Source organism: Pristiophorus japonicus, chromosome 11, assembly GCF_044704955.1.
Source record: "Pristiophorus japonicus isolate sPriJap1 chromosome 11, sPriJap1.hap1, whole genome shotgun sequence".
Classification (NCBI taxonomy): domain Eukaryota; kingdom Metazoa; phylum Chordata; class Chondrichthyes; family Pristiophoridae; genus Pristiophorus; species Pristiophorus japonicus.
This window is the reverse complement of record NC_091987.1, coordinates 129,527,304-129,549,903: the sequence shown is the minus strand read 5'-3', so window position 1 is coordinate 129,549,903 and position 22,600 is coordinate 129,527,304. Positions and strand designations below refer to the sequence as shown.

The 22,600-nt window shown below is 41.5% G+C and overlaps 1 protein-coding gene across 8 annotated transcripts in view; it reads left to right on the top strand.

The window, feature by feature from the left end:
• The window catches only part of rb1 (retinoblastoma 1), a 456,612-nt gene that overhangs the window by 44,933 nt on the left and 389,079 nt on the right, over positions 1-22,600 (top strand). For all 8 annotated transcript variants that reach the window (XM_070894055.1, XM_070894054.1, XM_070894053.1 and 5 more), the window contains exons 2-6: positions 2,323-2,449; positions 12,191-12,294; positions 15,648-15,782; positions 20,989-21,027; positions 21,116-21,180. In XM_070894055.1, the coding sequence (XP_070750156.1) occupies positions 2,323-2,449; positions 12,191-12,294; positions 15,648-15,782; positions 20,989-21,027; positions 21,116-21,180 (470 nt within the window). The remainder of the gene's footprint in view (positions 1-2,322; positions 2,450-12,190; positions 12,295-15,647; positions 15,783-20,988; positions 21,028-21,115; positions 21,181-22,600) is intronic.

Sequence of the window (22,600 nt, the reverse complement as noted above, 5' to 3'; positions counted from 1 at the left end):
CTCTCTGCCTCTCTACCTCTAATTCTTCCTTTTTTAAGATGCCCCTTAAAACCTACCTCTTTGACCAAGCTTTTGGTCACTGCCTTAATTTCTCCTTATGTGGCTCGGTGTTGAATTTTGTTTTACAATGTTCCTGTGCAGTTAAAGGCGCTATGTAAACATAAGTTTTTGTTGTTGAAATAGAAGAAAATTATGTTTTCTGGCTGCTTTGAGATAACATAACCTTTTTGCCAAATGTCATAATGTATCTGACCACTTGTATCAACAGTGTACCTACCTAATTTCTTTATTTTTATAATGTAATTCCATTATCTCTACAATTGTTTCACTGATGTTTGCGATTTGGTTGTTAAGCACTGATTTGTTTTTAATATTTCCATAGATACTGATTTTAAATATAGTTCCTAGGATTTCTCTTGAATAATGCAGACCTGGCAGTTTTCTCTGAATTTACATTTCCCTTGTGTGATGGTTGCTTGTGTTCAGTATAAGTACAAATGGTTGACTCAATCCGCATGCTTTCTTGCATGTCTATGTCAGTGGAATCCAAAGATTCTGGCATTTTCATGATAACAATATTAGGTGAAAATCCAGTTTAATTTTGGTGTGCATTTTATTTATCGATCAATTATGTGGAACAGAGTTGAGCTCTGGGTCTGCTAATGCATGGGGTAAGAGAGAAGATTGGGATGGATCTCTTTCCTTCCTCCACCCCCACTCCTACACAAGTCTTTATGATGAGGCATGGGGACTGACTTGAAATTTTTTATTGGGAATTATATTTGTTTTTAAAAACAAATGGATCTATTCATTTGATCGAAAAAATTACTATTCTTCACATCCTAATGGCACTGCACCAGTAGGTGATGTCAAAGTAACATTACGGAACCCATTATAAATTGTAGAATGACACCGAACGCTACTTTAAGCCTTCCCCAGAAATATTTAATGTCTGAAATAAATTGCTGTACTGAGCATCCAAGATCAGTACAAGCCAGAGGAGCAAATGTATGAAACATTACAGTGTATGCTTTGATTGTCAGCCAATTTGGTGATTTCGGTCTGCGCCACACTAATACTGATTTAAAGCTAATTCCCCTTTACTACTTATCCCTTCTCTCCCTTTGCGATTTCCCCCTTTCCCCCTCTCAATGAAATTGAGGTACCATTCAGCCATAATTTAATTGAATGGTAGGACAGGCTCGAGGGGCTGAATGGCCTACTCCTGTTTCTCAGTTTCTCCCGCCCCCTTTCACCCCTCCCTTCTCCTCTTTCCCTTCCTTGTACCCCCTGGTCACAACTGCTTGTGCAGTGTTACAGGGGATTGACAAATTAAAGAAAATAGACAATGGACAGAATCTGCCCCAGTCCCATTTAAATATTTAAAAAAATATATATATTTTGTCCGGTAGCTAGCAAGGACTGGGATTCTGCCAGTGCCATAATTTACCCATCATCCAGGAGGCTTGTTAGACTGGCTCAGATTGACTTGCTCTCATGTTAAAGTTAATTTACATTTTTTTCAAAAGGGGAAATATCTTGTCTGCAAAGAAGGCAGTGATGGCAATCTGAGGTCAGGAACCTCTGTTTGTAAAATATTTGTAAGTTGATCTCATGACAGACACTGGACAATTCTAATTTGAGGTAGAGCCCAAAGTCATGGCAGGTGCTGGTGGAGAAGGTGCAATCCTTTACATTTCCTGGTCAGTTTCCCAACGATCCAGCTCTCTGCAAAAAAAAAAAATTCCTCACTGCAACCTCACTGAGACATGGACCCAAATAAGACCCAATGGAAAATAACCCACTGCAAGAAAGTCATGTGCACCCTGAGTAAATGAGGGATTTTCAAAATCTAGTCCACTGCTGAGCACCCGGACAGTCAGTCCCATGTGAATCCGACACACCAAGGTCTCTATATCTTTATATCTATATATCTCTCTCTATCTCTATCATATATATTTTGTCCAGTGGCCAGCAGGCACTGATACAGTGGATAAACAGCAGTACATAACATAACTAACACTGCTACCACTGTGGAATTGGTTGTCTGCAACCCAAGCTATTCAGCAAAGATCACTCATTACCACATGTGCTGTGTTGTGTTCTCCATCGCCTGCACTCTATATCCTGTGAATTTAATATTACAATAAATAGGATCCATTGTTCTGCATTTATTACATCTGTTGTGCTGGAGAATAGAACTCTAACTCTTAATTCTTAAAAATAAATTGTTACTAATGGCTGAGTACCACAGATAATCAGAGAGTCATTTGTGAAATTTGAATTGACCCCTTTCTATTGTATGTATTCTCATATTTTCAGAGATGACCACAAAGATACAGACTTTATTGCACTGTGTCAGCGCCTTAAGGTAGGAGAGAAAGTGAATGAGAGGGCTTGGAAGATTTGGGAGTCGGTATCTGCACTTTTTGGTGATGGCATTGTATTCGTAAGTATTTTAATTTATTTGACATCTCATTTTGTACTCTAGCTTTACAGACTAATAAAAATCTACATCTATTCTCTAATTGGCTGCAGGTTAAGTAGTGTGTGCGTGTTACCTAAATTGTGATAATAGTGAAAACTTTGATCTTTTACTGAAGGTGCAGCTCCACTTCTAATTAACTGGCAAAATGTATTTTTGAAATCCATGGCCTCTGCCCACCTTACCTCCAGCCTTGCATCCCATCCCTTGCCCTTTTCTCTGACTCTGATCTCCTCTGCATCACCTGGTACTGATGATCCTTTTCCTTTTATAATAACAGATTCAAGAAGCTAGTGACAGTAATATGTCCGACAATGACTACATTTATTATTGTTCCAAAACATTTATCTTAAGACTACATACAGAGCAATACACACATTCCTACTTCTAGAAACTTGCGTGTAAAGAACATCCCGGGGTAATTGTGAGCGATGACAATCCAGGCTTGTTCACGATACCTTGCCTTGAAGGTAAAAGAGGGACTAGCATTTATATAGCGCCTTTCACGACCAGCGGACGTCTCAAAGCATTTTACAGCCGATGAAATACTTTTGGAGTGTAGTCACTGTTGTAATGTGGGAAGCATGGCAGCCAAGTTGCGCACAGCAAACTCCTACAAACAGCAGTGGGATAATGAGGGACTGAGGAAAAGAGTATTTGAAGATCAGTCCCTCAAAACTGTCACCAAGCTCATGGTTTACAGGGCTGTAGTAATACCCGCCCTCCTGTATGGCTCAGAGACGTGGACCATGTTTAGTAGACACCTCAAGTCGCTGGAGAAATAACCACCAGCGATGTTCTCTGCAAGATCCTGCAAATTCCCTGGGAGGACAGACGCACAAACATTAGCGTCCTCGTCCAGGCCAACATCCCCAGCATTAAAGCACTCGCCACACTTGATCAACTCTGCTGGGCAGGCCACATAGTTCGCATGCCAGACACGAGACTCCCAAAGCAAGCGCTCTACTTGGAACTTGTCCATGGCAAACGAGCCAGAGGCGGGCAGAGGAAACATTACAAGGACACCCTCAAAGCCTCCTTGATAAAGTGCGACATCCCCACTGACACCTGGGAGTCCTTGGCCATAGACCGCCCTAAGTGGAGGTAGTGCATTCGGGAGGGTGCTGAGCTCCTTGAGTATCGTCGCCGAGAGCATGCAGAAATCAAGCGCAGGCAGCGGAAGGAGCATGCGGCAAACCAGGCTCTCTGCCCACCCTTTCCCTCAATGGCTATCTGTCCCACATGTGACAGCAACTGTGGTTCTCGTATTAGACTGTACAGCCACCTAAGAACTCATGCTAAGAGTGGAAGCAAGTTTTCCTTGATTCCGAGGGACTGCCTATGAGAATGACCAGATAATCTCTCTTTATTTTGTTGATTGAGGGATAAATATTGGTCAGAACACCAGGGATAATCCCCTGCTCTTCTTCGTAATAGTGCCGTGGGATCTTTTATGCCCACCTGAGAGGGCAGACAGGGCCTTGGTTTAACGTCTCATCCGAAAGGCGGCACTTCCGACAGTGCAGTGCTGCACTGGAGTATCAGCCTAAATTTTTTGTGTATTCAAGTTCCTGGAGTGGGACAGGTAGCTAAAGTCCCTACTGAAATTTGCTTAGTATCTCTTTGTACCATTTTTAAAACAAAAACAAGCATTCATTGTCTAATTCTTGCTAAAGTTATCTTTGGGTGTTTTATTACCCTTGGGTCATTGCCTATACAATGATAGAGGCCTCGTCCTGGGCAATTTCATACTACATTGTCCTTCAGCACCATTTTGCTCTTCCTGAACAATCAATCGCTTTTGTCCTGGGGTATTATTGTGATTAGATGATCTGCCAGCACACTGGTCAAACTTTTTTTTCAAAGAAATTTGTCCATTTAAGAGGTTTTTCCATTGATCAGAGTACTGTCCATTTTTAACATTACTGCCTCAAACTTGCAGCCAACTGATTTGGCTCTATAGTTTAGCATCCTATCAATTTTGTTGATTGCTGTTTTGCGGTCATGTGACAGTCACTGTTGAGCACACCATGTCCCCAGATATTTTTCCTGAACGAGATTGAGATAAGAGAGCGAGAGAAAGAAAAGGCATAGTGAAAGAATTTGAACTAAATACACTTGAGCACCACAGTAAGAAAAGTATGGAAGATGGACAAAGACAGAATGATGCAGAAAAACTAAAGAACAAGAGTGACCACTTGAGGAAAAGACAAACAATTCTTGTCTTTTTCTAACGTGCAATGCTACAGCTCTTGAACTAGTGCTGTAATGCATGGATATAGGTCCAAGTTTCCAATTTGGCCCATGCAGATTTGGAAGAGACAGTGCATGTGTTTCAGCCAATCACTTTCAGTTGCTGAACCTGTATGTAACCAACTGTTTTGATGATTTCCCAAAATATTTGGTTGTAGTGACAGATATTTTTGCTGTAATTAATAATTTGCTCTTGTACACTTATGGAAAGTCTAAGCTCTCAAAGTCTCATTTACTGACATACCTAATGTGGTAATCTGGTCATCATCATATTGCAGCATCAAATGTACATTGCATTGTCTCTAGATGGTGTTGCAGCTCTTTGTGGACGCTATCAAAACCCATTGAATACAATAATTCCATTCTTGAGGGGTAGTTTTTTTTAATTGAATCTTTATTTGTGACTTGTGCTCATAAAGGTGAGAAATCTTAATATTGGGGAACGAAACACCCATTGTCAGCTGCAAAAAAACACGGTACATTTATCCAGTTCTCTGCACATAAAAGAACACCTAAATGGTTGAGAAAAGGGAGAGTTCGTCACTGAGCAGAAGTCAAGGAGTTTTACAAAGGGAGACTGAAGGCAATTGAAGTTCAATTTTAAAGGCAAGAAGAGAGAATTCTTGTGGACAGAGGAGTAATTGCTGAAGATTCAGCCTCGTGATGCAGTAAAGGGACAGGAGAGCAATGCAAATCCAGAATTGGGGAATGGAATGACTGGGACATATAGCTAGAAAGCACTCTTGGGCAACATTGAATGGTTAGATGCCAAGTAAATTGTTTTCCTCTTCTGCTCCCTAATTGCGCCTCAGTTCCAAAGAGCAACCATTGTGATCTCTTTTTTTTTCAAACCATCTGCTCTGTGCTCTCTCTCAGATCACCATTGGTGTCAGTTCAAGAACAGTTTTTGCTGTGAGCCCACGAGCTACGAACTGTATTGAAACTGCGGGAGTTCATTTCATGTAGGATTCTTACAGCAACCAAATAGCGACTTTCTTCCCATTTAATCAGAGCAGTTTTTTTTATATCTTTCTCCTAAACTACCAGCTTACCTTTTTAAATGTAAAGAATCAGCTGTTCAACCTCCCTACTGTTGTAAGTGGAGGCAAAGTCAGTTATGATCTATTTTAGATAATGATCAGCTTTTCTACTTGTTGGTTGATTCCAATTGATTTTCTTTTTGTTGAGCTACATTTAGTGACTGCTTTTAGAAGAAATAAATATTCACCTGATTAATCAAGAAGAGTGAAGCCCAGAGTAAAAAAAAACAAAAGATTGCTGCTGCACAAAAATACAAGCACACTTGCCTTCCTTACCTACTGCTGTGTAGAACCAATCCATATATTAGTTGTGCAGTCCAGTGCCCCACCATCTCACCCCATTAGTGATTGATCAAGATTATCTCTCGCCTGCACAATGGGGGTAAAGTTCTGCCCCTCTGTCCAGTACCTCCTCTGATCTGGACTATTCTCATGGGTATGAAGATTGTGTGGGCTGGCAATTTCTGTATCTTTGGGACTGTCAGCAACATCACTAGATTGGTTCCTCATTATGAGGTGCCCTCAAAATAGCATTCTACACTTTGCATTGAACCAGGGTTTGTTTCTCAGCTTAATGGTGATGAAAGATGAAGGGACAAGAAGTTGCAGATTGTGGTTGTATACAATTCTGCTGCTGCTGACCCATGGTGCCTCATGGGCATGCAATTTGGGGCTGTCAGACCGGTTTTAAGTCTGTCCCACTTAGCCCGATGGTCGTGCCACACTACATGATGAAGGGTGAGAATGTGAAAAAATTCCTCAGATGAAAATGAGAACTTGTCTTCACAAAGTCAACAGTGGTCATGCCTACTAGTACTATCGTGGATAGACACGTCTCTGACAGGGGGGTTGATTGCTGAGACATTGAAAATCTTGTTTGTAAAGTTAGTCTTTGAAGAATTTAAACAATCAGTACGAAGAAATAATCAGTTTCAAGAAATAACCATCTCTTACTCTTACCTTTTTTTGAGAGTGGTTATTTCAAATACTTTTATTTATCAATGTTTTTGGTTTACCTCTTGTGTCAAAAGAACTCCCAAAAATCTGCTGTTGCTAAAGTTGCTTCCAAGAAGCCTCGGTTGCTCTTCTGTACTTTTCCCTTATCAACTCGCCACTCTCTATAAAGCCCAAGTCACTCCGAAGCATGAATTTTTTCCCCTATCTGGGGAGGCTTTTCTAACTGCTCTAGCTTTCCTAGACAGGATGCAGAAGAGAGGAATTGTCTGACAAATAAACACTTTCAGCTCTAGCTTCTAACCTACCTTTCTCTGTCTGCCTGTCTGTCACAACCTTTATTGTTTGTATATTTTTTACTATATTGTCAATATTTTTCTGAATTGCCCTCTTGTTCCTCCTTAGCTGTTATTACACTGTATATACTATACTCCAACTCCCTGGATCCACACTGTTGAAAGCATTATACAAACGTCTTATTCTTTCCCAGGACCTCAACCATAGAAGTCTTTCCTTTATCCTGCTACCTTCAGCCTTTTTAAAACCCAATTTGGCACCATCTAATCATTACCTTGTTTTTTTTAATTGTGCTTTTTAAAAAAAAAACTCTCTTTAATATTGGTAGTCTCCTGCACTGTGGACCTTTGCAGCTCAATTTGTGTTCTCAGTAATAAAAAAGGGTAAATGAAGTAAAGAGATGTATGATTTAAAAAAAAATAATAATTCCCTCCCCCAGCACCTCTTGGTGGGAGACTTACTGGAGTCACAATCAATTTGAAGCTTAATCGGCACTTTTCAATTCCTTTAATTATTATTTACTTATTCATTAAAGTGCTCTGTTTCATAAATATAAGAAATAGGAGCAGGAGTCGACCATTTTGAATCTCTAGCCTGCTCTGCCTTTTTAATAAGATCATGGTTGATCTGATCTTGGGCTCAGCTCCACTTCCCTGCCCACTCCCCATAACCCTTTACTCCCTTATCGTTCAAAAATCTGTCTATCTCCACCTTAGGCTAATGGGACTCAAGTTAGACAAGTCCCCTGGTCCTGATGAAATGCATCCCAGGGTATTAAGAGATGGCGGAAGTTATAGCAGATGCATTCGTTATAATCTACCAAAATTCTCTGGACTCTGGGGAGGTACCAGCGGATTGGAAAGCAGCTAATGTAACGCCTCTGTTTTTAAAAAAAAAAAGGGGGCAGACAAAAGGCAGGTAACTATAGGCCGGTTAGTTTAACGTCTGTAGTAGGGAAAATGCTTGAAGCTATCATTAAGGAAGAAATAGCGGGACATCTAGATAGGAAGAGTGCAATCAAGCAGACGCAGCATGGATTCATGAAAGGGTAATCATGTTTAACTAATTTACTGGAATTCTTTGAGGATATAACGAGCATGGTGGATAGAGGTGTACCGATGGATGTGGTGTATTTAGATTTCCAAAAGGCATTCGATAAGGTTACTGCAGAAGATAGAGGCACGTGGAGTCAGAGGAAATGTGTTAGCATGGATAGAGAATTGGCTGGCGAACCAGAAAGCAGAGAGTCGGGATAAATAGGTCTTTTTCGGGTTGGAAGTCGGTGGTTAGTGGTGTGCCACAGGGATCGGTGCTGGGACCACAACTGTTTACAATATACATAGATGACCTGGAAGAGGGGACAGAGTGTAGTGTAACAAAATTTGCAGATGACACAAAGATTAGTGGGAAAGCGGGTTGTGTAGAGGACACAGAGAGGCTGCAAAGAGATTTAGATAGGTTAAGCGAATGGGCTAAGGTTTGGCAGATGGAATACAATGTCGAAAGTGTGAGGTCATCCACCTTGGGGGAAAAAAAAAACAGTAAAAGGGAATATTATTTGAATGGGGAGAAATTACAACATGCTGAGGTGCAGAGGGACCTGGGGGTCCTTGTGCATGAATCCCAAAAAGTTAGTTTGCAGGTGCAGCAGGTAATCAGGAAGGCGAATGGACTGTTGACCTTCATTGCGAGAGGGATGGAGCACAAAAGCAGGGTGGTCCTGCTGCAACTGTATAGGGTATTGGTAAGGCCGCACCTGGAGTACTGCGTGCAGTTTTGGTCACCTTACTTAAGGAAGGATATACTGGCTTTGGAGGGGGTACAGAGACAATTCACAAGGCTGATTCTGGAGATGAGGGGGTTACCTTATGATGATAGATTGAGTAGACTGGGTCTTTACTCGTTGGAGTTCAGAAGGATGAGGGCTGATCTTCTAGAAACATTTAAAATAATGAAAGGGATAGACAAGATAGAGGCAGAGAGGTTGTTTGCACTGGTTGGGGAGACTAGAACTAGGGGCCACAGCCTCAAAATACGGGGGGAGCCAATTTAAAACCGAGTTGAGAAGGAATTTCTTCTCCCAGAGGCTTGTGAATCTGTGGAATTCTCTGCCCAAGGAAGCAGTTGAGGCTAGCTCATTGAATGTATTCAAATCACAGATAGATAGATTTTTAACCAATAAGGGAATTAAGGGTTACGGGGAGCGGGCGGGTAAGTGGAGCTGAGTCCACGGCCAGATCAGCCATGATCTTATTAAATGGCGGAGCAGGCTAGAGGGGCTAGATGGCCTACTCCTGTTCCTAATTCTTATGTTCTTATGTAAATATATTCGATGACCCAGCCTCCGCAGCTCTTTGGGGCAGAGAATTCCACAGATTTACGACCCTGAGAGAAGAAATTCCTCCTCATCTCAGTTCTAAATGGGAGACCCCTTATTCTGAAACACTAACCTTTCGTTCTAAATTCCCCCACGAATGAAAACATCCTCTCTGCATCTACCTTGTCAAGCCCCTTCAGTATCTTATATGTTTCAATAAGATCATCTCTCATTCTTCTAAACTCCAATGAATATAGGCTCAACCTTTCTTCATAAGACAACCCCTTCATCTCAGGAATCAACCTAGTGAACCTTCTCTGAACTGCCTCCAATGCAAGCATATTCCTCAAATAAGGAGGCCACAGCTGTACTCTGTACTCTAGGTGTGGTCTCACCAGCGCCCTGTACAGTTGTAGCAGGACTTCCCTGTTTTTATACTCCATCCCCCTTGCAATAAAGGCCAACATCCCATTTGCTTTCCTGCTTACCTGCTTCACCTGCATACTAACCTTTTGTGTTTCATGCACAAGGACCCCTGAGTCCATCTGTACTGCAGCATTTTGTAATCTCTCTCCATTTAAATAATAATTAGTTTTTTTATTTTTCCTACCAAAGTGGATAACCTCATACTTTCCCACATTAAACTCCATTTGCCAAATGCTTGCCAACTCACTTAGCCTGTCTATATCCCTTTGCAGATTATTTGTGTCCTCCCCACAACTTGCTTTCCCACCTATCTTTGTATCATCAGCAAACTTGGCTACATTACACTCAGTCCCTTCATCCAAGTCATTAATATAGATTATAAATTGTTGAGGCCCCAGCACCGATCCCTGTGGCACCCCACTAGTTACCATTTCCCAACTGGAAAATGCCCCATTTATCCCGACTCTGTTTTTATTGTTAGTTAACCAATCCTCTCTCCATGCTAGTATATTACCCTCAGCCTCGTGAACTTTTATCTTGTGCAGTAACCTCTTATGTGGCACCATATTGAATGCCCTCTGGAAATTCAAATACACCACATCCACTGGTTCCCCCTTATCCACCCTGCTCGTTACATCCTCAAAGAACTCCAGCAAATTTGTCAAACATGATTTCCCTTTCATAAAACCATGTTGTCTCTGCTTGACTCTATTAGGATTTTCCAAATGCCCTGCTACTGCTTCCTTAATAATGGACTCCAGCATTTTCCTAACGACAAATGTTAGGCTAACTGGTCTATAGTTTACTGTTTTCTGTCTGCCTCCTTTTTTTAAATAGGAGTGTTACAGTTGCAGTTTTCCAATCTGCTGGCACCTCTCTATCTCTAGGGAATTTTGGTAGATTGCATCCACTATCTCTGCAGCCACTTTTTTTAAGACCCTAGGATGCAGGCCATCCGGTCCAGGGGACTTATCCACCTTTAGTCCCATTATTTTACTGAGTGCTTTTTCTTTCGTGATTGTTTTCAGTTTCCTCCCTCCCTATAGCCCCTTGATTATCTATCATTGGGATGTTTTTAGTGTCTTCTACGTGAAGACAGATACAAAATATTTGTTCAATGTCTCTGCCATTTCCCTGTTCCCCATTATTAATTCCCCAGTCTCATCCTCTAAGGGACCAACGTTTACTTTAGCTGCTGGCTCTTTTTATGGGCCTAAATTTGGGCCCATAAAAAGAGTTGCTCTGTTTTTTTTGGAGTATCTTAAAAATCGCCATTCTGCACATTTAATTTGCTCCAGTGTAAGTGAGGTTAGTTAGGATTTTTTTTTAAGTTTAGTTTTTTTTCCAAAAGGGAGCGTTACCAGCCACCTATGCCTATTTTGGCCATTTAAGCTAGTTTGGACAGCTAATAGTTACTCCGAACTAACTTAGGCCAGCATATGTGGCCACTTGTGGCTGCACAGATAAACCTTGTGGAGAGTTAAGAAATCAGTGCAGGTAAGTACATTTAAAGCATTAAACAAAGTACAAGAAGAAGCAATCAATAACAAATTTTAAAAATAATACAAGGAAGCTGAGAGGACCTGCACCTAGCACCAAGACTTACAAAGCACAAAAAGTAATAAGCAATTAATTAACAAATTAAAAAATAGAAGGAACCCTGCACCTAAAGCACCAAGACCAAAGTAATAAGCAAGCAATCAATCAATAACAAATTAAAAAGGTCGGCAAATCGGTTCATTCTCACTATGTAGATCTGATCCCGGTGATATGCCCTCAACCTCCTTACTGACTGCAACTCAACTTGCATGCATGTGCAGTTGAAACTCTGAGAAAGCTCAGAATCTCTTTAGTGAACTTAAACTGGGGTCTCGAGATCTCGTGCAACCCAGAAAGTAAAATGAAAAATGGACCACATCTGTCCGTCCAGGGATAGGGGCAGCATGCTTTGGCCCCTCCACACAGCCTGCAGAGCACATGCAGAGATTCTGGGGGCGAGGAGCTACTGCACATGCGCGCGCACTCTTGTGCGCATGTGCAGAGCTCCTGGCTCTGTTTTCAATGCTGGGATCTGGCTCCGCCCTCGAATCCAGTGGCCACGTTATGCCACTATTGAGGAGAGGCTGGGGACCTGCCAAAGTCGGCCTGAAGATTTTTGGCACCCTAATCAATGTAGAAAAGTGCCGCACCTCTGGTGAGTGCACCAGAAATCTCTACTGGCCAAATTTGGGCCCTATATACCTGTAGTAGCTCTTACTATCTGTTTTTATATTTCTTGCTAGCTCACAATCCATTTATATTCAGATATACATTTATATACAGATCTACATATTTCCATTTATGTTTAGATATACACTTTTTTATTCAGTAACATTTTAACAAGTTAAATCTGAAGATTGAATGCTTTTTTTCTTCCAGGATACCATAAAAAAGTGTTGGGGTATCTGTATCTTCATTGCAGCTGTAGACTTGAATGGAGGTTCCTTCACCGTGACAGAGTTGCAGAAAACCTTGGATCTGAAGTAGGTTTATTTATTGTTCTGTTTTATTATTTGCCATTGGAAACTGTTATTCAATCACAGAAGTGTTTTTTTTGCTGAGGTTCAGGAGTTTTTCCAACCAGGTTAAATGAACACCAAGTTGAACTTTTATTGTTGCAAGGATTGATCACTCTGTTGGTGTAGTGTTGATGTTGACTTTCAGAAGGCTTTCGACAAGGTCCCACACAGGAGATTAATGTGCAAAGTTAAAGCACATGGGATTGGGGGTAGTGTGCTGACGTGGATTGAGAACTGGTTGTCAGACAGGAAGCAAAGAGTAGGAGTAAATGGGTACTTTTCAGAATGGCAGGGGCAGTGACTAGTGGGGTACCGCAGGGTTCTGTGCTGGGGCCCCAGCTGTTTACATTGTACATTAATGATTTAGACGAGGGGATTAAATGTAGTATCTCCAAATTTGCGGATGACACTAAGTTGGGTGGCAGTGTGAGCTGCGAGGAGGATGCTATGAGGCTACAGAGTGACTTGGATAGGTTAGGTGAGTGGGCAAATGCGTGGCAGATGAAGTATAATGTGGATAAATGTGAGGTTATCCACTTTGGTGGTAAAAACAGAGAGACAGACTATTATCTGAATGGTGACAGATTAGGAAAAGGGAAGGTGCAACGAGACCTGGGTGTCATGGTACATCAGTCATTGAAGGTTGGCATGCAGGTACAGCAGGCGGTTAAGAAAGCAAATGGCATGTTGGCCTTCATAGCGAGGGGATTTGAGTACAGGGGCAGGGAGGTGTTGCTACAGTTGTACAGGGCCTTGGTGAGGCCACACCTGGAGTATTGTGTACAGTTTTGGTCTCCTAACTTGAGGAAGGACATACTTGCTATTGAGGGAGTGCAGCGAAGATTCACCAGAAGATTCCCGGGATGGTGGGACTGACCTATCAAGAAAGACTGGATCAACTGGGCTTGTATTCACTGGAGTTCAGAAGAGTGAGAGGGGACCTCATAGAAACGTTTAAAATTCTGACGGGTTTGGACAGGTTGGATGCAGGAAGAATTTTCCCAATGTTGGGGAAGTCCAGAACCAGGGGTCACAGTCTAAGGATAAGGGGTAAGCCATTTAGGACCGAGATAAGGAGAAACTTCTTCACCCAGAGAGTGGTGAACCTGTGGAATTCTCTACCACAGGAAGTAGTTGAGGCCAATTCACTAAATATATTCAAAAGGGAGTTAGATGAAGTCCTTACTACTCGGGGGATCAAGGGGTATGGCGTGAAAGCAGGAAGTGGGTACTGAAGTTTCATGTTCAGCCATGAACTCGTTGAATGGCGGTGCAGGCTAGAAGGGCTGAATGGCCTGCTCCTGCACCTATTTTCTATGTTTCTATGTTTCTATGTCTGGATGTCTGGCTTTGTTGCATTGAATTCATCCTGGACGTGCAAACACTTATGCAGAGTAGCCACATTTTAATGTGTACTCCATGTTCAGGACACAATGGCCTAGAAATCCCGGCCTCCCCGGGCCCGTACTGAGTGTGTACAGGCCCAGGAAGGCACTGCAAAAGCCAGTTTTCAGCCCACAATGCACCTGCGCTGAAAACCAGCTTTTCCGATCTGTCAAGGTCCAGCTTGACAGATCCTCCTTGTCTCAGCGGCCAGGACATTCACATGGGTATTAACCCATATCTTGCCCAGCAGATGTCCTGAAAACACTTGCGCCTGATAAAAGCAGACGCATAACCTACTTTTACAGGCGTAAGAGTTTTAAAACACACAAACATAACAAAGTAAAATTTTAAAAACACATTTTATTGTTTATAAATCCTGCCCACTACGGTAAGTTTATTTTAAACCATAATTTAAAAAATCGGAAATATATATTTTTTTATGACATTAATAACTTTAATTTAAATTAATCTTAAATATGCAGTGTATTTTTTTCTATTTTTATTAGTGTTTGTGTTTGGGGGGTGTTTCTCAATCATAATAATGGGAACTCCTACTTACGGAAAATACTGTACTTTGGCTGCCCAGAGCCATATGACGGCAGCTCTAACTTGCGTCTGTCCAGATGTGCACGCACTCCGATGCGCAGTGAGTGGAGGCCTCAGGACCGGGATCTCTCGTGGGCGCAGGAAAAGTGTGCATCTTTTTTCTCTCTTTCAGTCGTTCGCCCGCGGGAAGACTTCAACTGGGATTTCGAGGCCATTATTAGAATATTTGGTTAAGCTGCAGTAATTTAGAGCTGTAGCTTAACCAATTGAGGTTGTTGAGCATCAGAATGTAATTTGTCAGATTGCATTCATGGGCAATAGCAGGCATTGTAACAAGTGATGAAAATCTAATGAAATTATAAAAAGGATAAATAAGGAAAGGCAACAAAACACAGCCCAATAGGCAAACAAAGGTGCAGTTGATTAGTAAGCTGAGTTTAAAGAAAAAAGATGCAAAGCTGGAACAAGTGGTTGAACTCTATGACCAATGTGAATTAATGCTCCATTAAGGTTGGTAAAATGGGAATGTGTACTTGTGCTGTCCTCACTTGTCAGTCTTGGATTTATGAGAGTAAAGGCTAGGTCCATCCCTACAAGGGAAAAACATCAGTGAGCATGTCCTGAACCTCCTAGTGGTTGATAAAGATTCCTGGGCTCAAGTTAGCTGCCCACCCTCTTGTTTGGGGAAGGTGGTAATGGATAGAAAGGGGCTCCTAAATGAGGAAAATAACATTGTAGAAAGGAGGGGGTATGAAGGAAAGAAGACAAGAATGATGGTGTGCTAATTCAAAGACTGAGAAATCGTCACGCAAGTTTGATAGTCTAAATACTGGGACAGTGCTCTAGCATTTACCAACATCTACAGCTGTAACCTACTGATCTGGAGTGTGAACATCTTAATCTGGCTTAAGAATGTCTTCAAGCCTGCTTAATCATGTCTGAAACTTGTCCTCTGCAGGTGGAGAACACTCCTTGAGAAATGAAGTAGTAGGGAAAAGGATACTCTGGCATCCTGATGTGTGTGCATTGATTTGATCATTTTAAGTGAGTGAACTTGACCTAGATGAGGCCTAAATAGTATTTTGATGCACACTTTATTTCAATTATCGTTTTAATCATTTAAAGAGTACAACTACCACAACAAGCTAATCAAAAATCAGAAAAAACATTAAATAATTTGCTTTTGTGGATTCTGTTTTATTGCTAGAGCATCATACATGTGATAGCAATTTCTGTTAATTCAAATGACTTAATTTGAATTACTAGATAATTCAACATTTTTAGATTTACCAGGAGTAGGCTATTTCAAAATGAGTGATAACAGCACAGAATGAATGGCATAGGTAGAAGTGATATTTAACATTTTTTTTCTCTCCTTCCTAAAGTGTGACTGAGTTCTTCCAGTTGCTGAAGAAAATGGATGGGAACTTGGTCACCATTAGCACTAAAGTAAATTCAGTGGTGGTGAAACTGGAAAAGAAGTGCCTTGTTTTCACTGCACTCTTCAAAAAATTTAAGAGGTAATTTTTTTATACTATATATGATGTTACCTGATGGCCTCTAAGCTTTCAATAAGAAATGTGGATCCATTTACAGTGAGGAAAGGTGCAAAGGTAGCTTTACAAGTTTCTTTTTTACACAGTGCTATTAAAAATGTTTTACAGGAAAATATTGCGAAAAGAGATTGTATTTTATGTGTTAACTTAAGTGAGTTGGGCAATAGTGATAATCGGTGGTTAGGTATCAAATGATAGAATCATTCTGAAAATGTATTACAATCTTGAGTTTTATATTACTGAAATAAATTAGTGCATTATAAACAATCCAATCAGGTACAGCTCAGATGTTTATGAACATACAAGAAAGGACAACAACAACTTGTATTTATATAGCATCTTTAACTTAGTGAAATGTCCCAAGGCACTTCACAGGAGCATTATGGGATTAAAAAATTTGACACCGAGCAGCTTAAGGAGAAATTAGGGCAGGTTACCAAAAGCTTGATCAAAGAGAGGTTTTAAGGAGCATCATAGAAACAGAAAAATAGGTGCAGGAGTAAGCCATTCGGCCCTTCGAGCCTGCACCGCCATTCGATGAGTTCATGGCTGAACATACAACTTCAGTACCCCATTCCTGCTTTCTCGCCATACCCCTTGATCCCCCTAGTAGTAAGGACTACATCTAGCTCCTTTTTGAATATATTTAGTGAATTCGCCTCAACAACTTTCTGTGGTAGAGAATTCCACAGTTTCATCACTCTCTGGGTGAAGAAGTTTCTCCTCATCTCGGTCCTAAATGGCTTACCCCTTATCCTTAGACTGTGACCCCTGGTTCTGGACTTCCCCAACATTGGGAACATTCTTCCTGCATCTAACCTGTCTAAACCCATCAGAATTTTAAACATTTCTATGAGATCCCCTCATTCTTCTGAACTCCAGTGAATACAAGCCCAGTTGATCCAGTCTTTCGTGATATGTCAGTCCCGCCATCCCGGGAATCAGTTTGGTGAACCTTTGCTGCACTCCCTCAATAGCAAGAATATCCTTCCTCAAGATAGGAGACCAAAACTGTCCACAATACTCCAGGTGTGGCCTCACCAAGGCCCTGCACAACTCCCTGCCCCTGTACTCAAATCCCCTCGCTATGAAGGCCAACATGCCATTTGCTTTCTTAACCACCTGCTGTACCTGCATGCCAATCTTCAATGACTGATGTACCATGACACCCAGGTCTCGTTGCACCTCCCCTTTTCCTAATCTGTTACCATTCAGATAATAGTCTGTCTCTGTTTTTACCACCAAAGTGGATAACCTCACATTTATCCACATTATACTTCATCTGCCATGCATTTGCCCCCTAACCTATCCAAGTCACTCTGCAGCCTCATAGCATCCTCCTCGCAGCTCACACTGCCACCCAACTTAGTGTCATCTGCAAATTTGGAGATACTACATTTAATCCCCTCATCCAAATCATTAATGTACAATGTAAACAGCTGGGGCCCCAGCACAGAACCTTGCGGTACCCTACTAGTCACTGCCTGCCATTCTGAAAAGTACCCATTTACTCCTACTCTTTGCTTTCTGTCTGCCAAACAGTTCTCAATCCACATCACACTATCCCCAATCCCATGTGCTTTAACTTTGCACATTAATCTCTTGTGTGGGACCTTGTCGAAAGCCTTCTGAAATACACCACATCAACTGGTTCCCCCTTGTCCACTCTACTGGAAACATCCTCAAAAATCTTGAAGGAGGAAAGAGAGGCAGAGAGGTTTAGGCAGGGAATTCCAGAGCTTTGGGCCTAGGCAACAGAAGACACAGCCACCAATGGCTAAGCGGGGTTGCTCAAGAGGGCAGATATAGGGGAGGGGAAGCGGAAGGGAGAGAGCTGGAGGAGATTAGAGATGGGGAGGAGCGAGGCCATGGAGGGATTTGAAAACAAGGTTGAGAATTTTGAAATAGAGGCGTTACTTAACAGGGGGCCAATGTCTGTCAGCGAGCACAGGGGTGATGGGTGAGCGGGACTTGGTGCCAGTTCGGTCACGGGCAGTCGAGTTTTGGATCACCTCTAGTTTACGTAGGGTAGAATATGGGAGGCCATCAGGAGTGCATTAGAATAGTCAAGTCTAGAAGTAGCAAAGGCATGGATGAGGGCTTCAACAGCAGATGAGCTGAGGCAAGGGCGGAGATGTTACGGAGGTGGAAATAGGCGGTTTTAGTTATGCTGAGGACATGTGGGCGGATGCTCATTTATGACACTAAGGTTGCGACGGGCTGGAAAAGATCGTGTCCATCCAACCTGCCTCACATTCATGATGCCTGGAATATCAAGACTACACTTCCTACCCTTCCGCAACCATGTAATCTCCTGGGCGAGTCAAAGGAACAGAAGAAACCCAAGGCCAATTGAGGGGTGGGGGGGGTGGTGGGAAAGAAACTCTGGACAATTTCTATTCGACCTTAGGTGATCAAAACCGGTCCAGTAAATCACATGGACCATGTGAATGTTATCTGTTAATCTATTTACCTTCTATATGATGCAATCACTGTTCCAGCTCCCTCTTGAAAGCATGTAGAGAGTTAACACACACTGCACAAGCTGGCAACATATTCCAGAGGCTCCCTATTCTCTGGGAAAATATGAACTGCCAGTCTATTCCTACGCTTGTGTAGTTTAGACACATGTCCTCTGGTCTTCCCCAATCTATCAAGCTGGAATACTTTATCGATAGCCCTTTCATTTTTTTTTATATACCTCTATCAGATTGCCTCTAAGTATACACTGCTCTAAAGTAAAGAGATCTACCCCTTTAAGCCTAACTGAGTAATTAAGGTTCTTTAAGCTAGGAATCATTCTTATAGCTCTCCTCTGAACCTTTTTCAAGGCCACTATATCACCCACCATGTGAGGGGGTCAAAACTGTACTCTAGATGCAGTCGAACCACCGACTTGTATAATGACAGAATGGTGTCCTTTGATTTGTTTCGAATGGTTCTGTTAATACCGCCCAAATACCCTGTTTGCTTTGGCTACGACTTTTCTGCATTCTTTGTGATTCACTGATCTGTGCACAATAATACCTAGATCCTTTTCTCGACCGCTTTCAGTTCATTATATAAGTATATTCTGTGTTGGTCCTACCCACATGCATGGCACTGCATTTATCTAGGTTAGTTGCCATTTGCCATTGTTTGGCCCATTCCCTTTAGCGCATCTAAATCTTTTTGCAGACGATTGTACTCCTACAGTCTTAACCCTTGTACAAATTTTAGTATCCATTGCAAACTTACTGACCATACACCCAGCACCACTGTCCAGGTTATTAATAAAAACAGTGAACTATAGTGGGCCTAACACCTATCCCTGGGGGACACCAGTAGCAACCTGCCTCCAGGCTGATTCACAACCACTGACTACAACTTTTGGCTGCGGGATTGCAGCCATTTCATCATCGGTGTATTTCGGTCACTATTTGTTGTAACTTTGGATTGCATCAAATTTTATTTCAATCTTTTTATCCATTTTAAAATGCACTGAAACATTTTATTCGTCAGCTGACATCACACACATCTGAGCTGTTGAGAAATTATGTTGCCCACTGCCATCACTCTGACTTACGATTTCAGTTAGCCTTTTTTTTTTAAACCATCCCAAGTTTTAGTTCAAATATGTAATAAGAACATCAAGAGTAAGCCATTTGGCCCCTCAAGCCTGTTCCGCCATTCAATAAGATCATGGCTGATCTGATCATGGACTCGGCTCCACTTCCCTGCCCGCTCCCCATATCCCTTTATTCCATTATCGCTCAAAAAATTTGTCTACCTCTGCCTTTAAATATATTCAATGACCCAGCCACCACAGCTTTCTGGGGTAGAGAATTCCATAGATTTACAACCCTCAGAAGAAATTCCTCCTCATCTCAGTTTTAAATGGGCGGCTCCTTATTCTGAGACTATGTCCCCTAGTTTTAGTTTCCCCTATGAGTAGAAATATCCTCTCTGCATCCACCTTGTCGAGCCCCCTCATTATCTTATGTTTCGATAAAATCACCTCTCATTCTTCTGAACTCCAATAAGTATAGGCCCAACCTATCTTCATAAGTCAACCCCTCATCTCCGGAATCAACCCAGTGAACCTTCTCTGAACGGCCTCTAATGCAAGTATATCCTTTCATAAATACGGAGACCAAAACTGCATGTAGTACTCCAAGTGTGGCCTCACCAATACCCTGTACAGTTGTAGCAGGATTTCTCTGCTTTTATACTCTATCCCCCTTGCAATAAAGGTCAACATTGCATTTGCCTTCCTGATTACTTGCTGGACCTGCATACTAACTTTTTGTGTTTCATGCACAAGGACCCCCAGGTCCCTCTGTACTGCAGCACTTTGCAATTTTTCTCTATTTAAATTATAATTTGCTTTTCTATTTTTTTCTGCCAAAGTGGATAACCTCACATTTTTCCACATTATACTCCATTTGCCAGATTTTTGCCCACTCACTTAGCCTGTCTATATCCCTTTGCAGATTTTTTGTGTCCTCCTCACAATTTGCTCTCCCACCCATTTTTGTATCATCAGCAAACTTGGCTACATTTCACTCTGTCCCTTCAGCCAAGTCATTAATATAGATTGTAAATCGTAGAGGACCCAGCACCGATCCCTGTGGCACCCCATGAGTCACTGTTTGCCAACCTGAAAATGACCCATTTATCCTGACTCTCTGTTTTCAGTTAGTTAGCCAATCCTGTAACCATACTAATATATTCCCCCCAACCCCATGAACTTTTATCTTGTGCAGTAACCTTCTTTTATGTGGCACCTTATCGAATGCCTTCTGGAAATCCAAATACACCACTTTCACTGGTTCCCCCTTATCCACCCTGCTCATTACATCCTCAAAGAACTCCAGCAAATTTGTCATAGTCCAACCCTTTTAAGTAAGCTCACTTTATGTGGAGCTTTTACACCTCTGAGGCTTGCACTGCAACAAAAAGAAAATATGTAGTAATTGTTATCAACCTATTTCTGACTCTTCCATCTATTTTGTATTAGAAATACAGAGAAAGTCCTGCTGCAGCTGTTGCATTTAAATCACAACTTGCACTTTTATACTGCCTTTAGCGTCCCATAGTGTTTTGCAAAGGTGAAAATAAAGTGTGTTTTGAAAGGTGCAACTGACACTATTTGAAAGTGTACTAAGAGTTGGCTTTTTTAAATTTACAGGATATCTGAAAAGACATTTGAGGAGTCACCAAGTAACCAGTAAGTTTTCAATTAATAAGTTAGGTCTTTTTCTTGAAAACTTTTAGAATAATGTCATCATTTTGACTTTGTTTAATTTGTCAACCAGGGCGTCATCAGAAACTTATAAACCAGTGATGAAAATCTGTTGGATTACATTTCTACTGGCAACAGGTTTGTTAAATAATCCGTTTTTTTTTTATTTTGAGAACTGACTTTATATTTTAATTCTCAGTTGTCCAAACGAAACCCAAGAAATCCTAGTGATTCTCTCCAGTGACTCTTATTTTGTACGACCCTGGATTTGTGTGTTGGAATTTTGTACGGTTTTCACTGCCGCTCCTTCATAAGAAAAAGTGGCAAGAGATCATCAGGTCCATCAGTCCTCGCCCTGTCCATTAGACAGAGTGACCTCAAACACCACCCTCTCTAAGTGCTAGTATGACAAAAAACAGAAAATATATAATTACTAACTTTACATAACAGACCTTTTCAAACCACCACATTCATGACATTTAAGAACATAAGAACATAAATATTAGGAGCAGGAGTAGGCCACTTGGCCCTTGATCCTGCTCTTCCATTCAATGAGAGCATGGCTGATCTTCTACCTCAACTCTATTTTCCTGCAGTATCCCCATATCCCTTGATTCCCTTAACATCCAAAAATCTAGCGATCTCTGTCTTGAATATACTCAAAGACGAAGATTCCAAAGATTCACCACCCTCTGGGTGAAGAAGTTTCTCCTCATCTCAATCCTAAATGGCTGACCCCTTATTCTGAGACCATGACCCCTTGTTCTAGACTCAACAAGAGGAAACATCCTCCATGCATCTACCCTGTCAAGCTGTAAGAATTTTGTATGTTTCAATGAGACCACCTCTCATTCTTCTTAACTCTAGACAATATTGGCCTAGTCTACTTGATCTTTCCTCCAAGGACAATTTCCCCCCCTCCCCCATCCCAGGAATCACTGGTGAAACGTCGTTGCACTTTCTCAATGGCAAGTATATCCTTCTTTGGGGAAGGAGACCAAAACTGTACATAATACTCCAGGTATGGTCTCACCACTGCCCTATATAATTGCAGTAAGACGTCTTTACTCTTATTCTCAATTCCTTTTGTAATAAAGGCCAACATACCATTTGCTTTCTTAATTGCTTGCTGTACCTGCATGTTAACTTTCAGTGATGTTTGTACAAGGACACCCAGGTCCCTCTGAACACCAACATTTCCCAATCTCTCATCATTTAAAAAAATACTCTGCTTTTCTATTTTTCCTACCAAAGTGGATAACTTCACATTTCTCCACATTATATTCCATTTAAAAAAACAATCCTGTGACTTATAAGATGTGCACCAGACATCAGAAATGAGGACATTGGGCAGAGCGAAGCAGCAGATCAGACCAAGTGCAGGGCACAAGGCATTAATTTTAGTCTGAAAAAGATTTGTAGTGCAGTATGAATGTGAATCTGACTACTTATTGAGCTAGAATGTATGAAAAGGTTCCAACAAAGTGAAATATGTATATCGAAATCACTACAGGGAAGATACAGGCAAATAGAGTGGCTCAACATTGCAATAGATTTT